The sequence below is a fragment of the Poecilia formosa genome, unplaced genomic scaffold (genome assembly GCF_000485575.1).
Source record: "Poecilia formosa unplaced genomic scaffold, Poecilia_formosa-5.1.2 Scaffold463, whole genome shotgun sequence".
NCBI lineage: Eukaryota > Metazoa > Chordata > Actinopteri > Cyprinodontiformes > Poeciliidae > Poecilia > Poecilia formosa.
The window spans coordinates 104,946-108,588 of record NW_006800402.1 but is presented as its reverse complement, the minus strand read 5'-3'; the positions used below and the strand labels follow the sequence as shown (position 1 = coordinate 108,588).

General features: G+C 44.4%; 1 protein-coding gene and 1 long non-coding RNA gene across 2 annotated transcripts in view; one reads left to right on the top strand and one right to left on the bottom strand.

Annotated features, from left to right (window-relative positions):
- Nucleotides 1–453, top strand: part of LOC107833820 (uncharacterized) — a 1,080-nt gene extending 627 nt beyond the window's left edge. The window contains exon 2 of the long non-coding RNA XR_001659591.1: nucleotides 193–453. This is a non-coding gene — a long non-coding RNA (uncharacterized LOC107833820). The remainder of the gene's footprint in view (nucleotides 1–192) is intronic.
- The window catches only part of telo2 (TEL2, telomere maintenance 2, homolog (S. cerevisiae)), a 10,414-nt gene continuing 7,149 nt past the window's right edge, over nucleotides 379–3,643 (bottom strand). The window contains exons 12-20 of the mRNA XM_007577999.2: nucleotides 3,605–3,640; nucleotides 3,201–3,317; nucleotides 3,051–3,122; nucleotides 2,822–2,977; nucleotides 1,927–2,018; nucleotides 1,752–1,851; nucleotides 1,570–1,634; nucleotides 1,333–1,448; nucleotides 379–713 (exon numbers count right to left, since the gene is read on the bottom strand). Coding sequence (XP_007578061.1) covers nucleotides 592–713; nucleotides 1,333–1,448; nucleotides 1,570–1,634; nucleotides 1,752–1,851; nucleotides 1,927–2,018; nucleotides 2,822–2,977; nucleotides 3,051–3,122; nucleotides 3,201–3,317; nucleotides 3,605–3,640 — 876 coding nt within the window. The 3' untranslated portion in view covers nucleotides 379–591. The remainder of the gene's footprint in view (nucleotides 714–1,332; nucleotides 1,449–1,569; nucleotides 1,635–1,751; nucleotides 1,852–1,926; nucleotides 2,019–2,821; nucleotides 2,978–3,050; nucleotides 3,123–3,200; nucleotides 3,318–3,604; nucleotides 3,641–3,643) is intronic.

Here is a 3,643-nt window from a genome sequence, read left to right as displayed (position 1 = left end):
TGCTAGGTGACAGGCTGAGCTCGGCTGAGGATGCTAGGTGACAGGCTGAGCTCGGCTGAGGATGCTAGGTGACAGGCTGAGCTCGGCTGAGGATGCTAGGTGACAGGGTGAGCTCGGCTGAGGATGCTAGGTGACAGGGTGAGCTCGGCTGAGGATGCTAGGTGACAGGGTGAGCTCGGCTGAGGATGGTAGGTGACAGGCTGAGCTTGGCTGAGGATGCTAGGTGACAGGCTGAGCTTGGCTGAGGATGCTAGGCAATGGAGCCAATGGAACTCATACTTTTTCTTCAATATTGTGTGATTATTGACTAAACAAGCTCCTACATCGTGATAAGAAAGTGATTTGTAAGTTAGTTTTGTTGGTAATATTTTGTATTTTTGCAGTGAATGCCATCACGTTGGTCACCAGTCCACTTCCTGTGTCCAGCTGAATGTTCCAGGAAGTGTAAAAAAAGCAAAGCACCTGCGATACTAAATGCAGGGTTTAAAGGACGTCCTGATCCCTATGATTGGAAAACATCCAGAAAACATCTGCAGCGTCATCTCCACCAGACAATCATCAGAACCTCTCCTCATGCAGATGCTGAACTGGTCACGACTCCAGGCTGAGGCCATTCGGGTTCTGCAGCTGCTTCTTGAGGTTCTGATCCAGCAGAACCAGGCTTTGCACAGCTAAATTACGGCAGTCAGCGTCCGGGTCCACTTCGGCCACATCTGTGGACAGACAACAACCAGAACCAGAACCAGTTTTTAGAAAGGGGAAAATAAACATTGTTTTAGTCGATTCTGTCTTTCAGTCTCAGTTCAATCTGAAACTGATTTTCTGCTCCAGGCAAAAAGAAAAAAGAAATAAAAACGGAGTGAATCGCATCACAGGACATCCTGGTTCCTGATCTCCTTCCCAGAAATCTGTGTGTGTGTGTGTGTGTGTGTGTGTGTGTGTGATGGGAGACTGCTGACAGAAATACAGTCTGCAGGTGGAGATGTGAACTTTAGGTCAGAAATATCCCATCATGCTTCGTTCAGCGTCAGATTTCCATGTCATGAAAATTTGGTTTCAGTTTCACAGAGAAACTTGAGACTTTTCCCGTTTTTAGGTTTTTATGTTGATTTTAAAATATAAAAACACAAAAGTTCAGCATGAATCTGTGGCAAAAGGAAGGAAAGATGAAGAAAATTAGAGAAAAAGGGAATAAAGAGACAGAATTAAATAAAGTAAGGAAAGAAGGAAGGAAAGGAAAGACAACATTCCTGAATCGTTGAAACCCAGAATGCTCTGATCTAGTCTAGTGTTTTATTGATCACATTTTCTTCTGTTATTTTTATTTTTTACCTGCCAGCCAGGTTCTTGTTTCCAGCAGCTGCTGGCTGAGGTCCATCATCAGAGCCTGACTGGGCATGCTCAGAAACACGGAGCAGACGGCGAAGAGGACGCCTCGCCTCACCGTCCTTCAGTGACAACAAACCAACAGAAACCATGAGGAACCCAGTTAGAAACCAACAAAAACCATTAAACCATTAGAAACCAATAAAAACTCCAGATTTTCCAGTCAGCCTGAGTCAGACGTACTGGTCAGCGTGGTACCGAACGGCCCACACAAAGTCCAACAACGCAGCTCCCATCTGTGCAGCTATCTGGGAATAAACAGCATGAGGATCAGCAGCAAACAGGCTAAACGGCTAGCATAGCTCAGTCAGATTAGCAGCTAAAGTCTGGATTAACAGAAATGTTAATATAATATAATATTATACCGGTGCGTTGACGGCCAAGTGCATGAAGAGGCCCAGCGTGTGGATCAACCTGCCCAGAACCAGGTGGTCACTGCCCAGCAGGTCAAAGGTCACCTCAGGCCTGCCAGAAAGGAGTTTTTCTTTAACCCATCAGTTAAAACTATTCAAATCTTCAGAGTGTCACTAAAATACTAACTTGTCGTAATTTCTGAGGAGAGGAAAGAAGAAGTATCCAGCAACAGGAGCGTAGCGGTTTGGAGCGGCTCCAGCTCCCGGCTGGGCGGAGCCCTGCAGGAACATCGACATGAAGCAACACAGGCAGCTGGACGGTCGTCTTATTTAACGCCTGACTTAAAGAATGGGACGATTTCTACAGAGGGAAACGTCTAAAAGTCACAGGAAACATGGTTTAAACCAGTCACAGTGGATTTAACAGCATGGTATTCCTTTACTAAAACTCCTGTTACCTGGCTTTAGTTTACTTCAGCTGAATCAATATTTATATTTTTAAAGGTTTCTATGACGTATCAAGTAAAAATATTCTGTCAAGAGACAAAAAAAAAAACCCAGAAGATTTTGTGTTTCTTCTTCATTTTCTCTGAAACTTCAGCAGCTGCTGTGATGTTTTCACTTCTGATGGATCCTAAAAAGGTTTCGCTTTATTTTGATATTTAAGTGCGAGTAAAAAAACAAAATTAGATTTGGGTATGTTATTTTAAACATCTACTTCAGTATTTTTTATTAAATTCCCTTTTTTTTTTTACTTCTATTTGAGTTTCTGCTGCCTCTAAAAACAAAACAAACAGCCATTTTCTGCAAATGAGTTCATGTTTTTTTGGTGTCCGGAAAATTCTGTTCCAAAACCACATTCTAGGCCAGTGAGCCGTTACCTAGCAACAGAGCCCAGTCCCGTTGCCTAGCAACGCACACAGAGCCCAGCCCCGTTGCCTAGCAACGCACACAGAGCCCAGCCCCGTTGCCTAGCAACCCAAGCCAGTCAGAACTTGCACCTCTAAAGATTTAGCAGTAATATTTCTGGTCGTTAAATGACTATTTAAAACGTTTAGCGAGGCGCTAAGACGAGCCGCGACCTTTGAGATGCGTTTGGTTTTATTCTGGATCCTCTTCTCCACTTCCTGTCTCCAGCTGGCGGCGCTGGTGCTCTGGTAAGGCGTCAGCTCCGAGGCAGCTGCGATAACTTTATCGGCGGCAGGTTTGGAAAGCTCCTGAGCCGCCAAGGCGAGGACCTGCAGAGCCCAAACATGATCAGATTTATAAAGACTTTAAAGATTTAAAAGTGGCTAAAGCTGCTGGTTTCACCTCTAAGATGTCCAGTCGCTGCCGCAGGCTGTAGTTCAGGGAGTAAAACTCTGTCGTCAAGTACCGAGTGACCTGAGACAGACAGAGACGGATGGATTTACGATGCGTAATGCGATCAGGCTGGACGAAGAGAATGAATCAAAGTCGTACAGGAACAGAGTCGACGGCGGCCAGAGCCACCATGGCCGCCTGCCGGAGGACCAGGAAGCCGCTAATGCCGAATCTGTCCTCCATGTGAAGAAGCACTTTGGTCATCTGGACACTGATCTGAAAAACAACAAAAAAATAACAAAAAAATAAACGAACCGGAGTCAAAAATGTCTAAAATATTGTGACAGGCCTGAGTTTAGTTTATTCATGCAAACCAGCAAATCTGAGACAGAGCAGGTGTCAAATAATGTCAAACAAGATGTTTGTAAACTATCTCTGGACTCTGGCTGCCGTGGATGTTTTCATTCTTTTGTTCAAATGAACAGATGAAATAAAAGAACAAAAACAAACAAGTAATAAAAAAGAAATAGCAAACCCAACATAAATATTCCTTCTGCTCTCACCTCCTTCGCTGCAAAGACGTTCCTCCTCACCAAACTCTC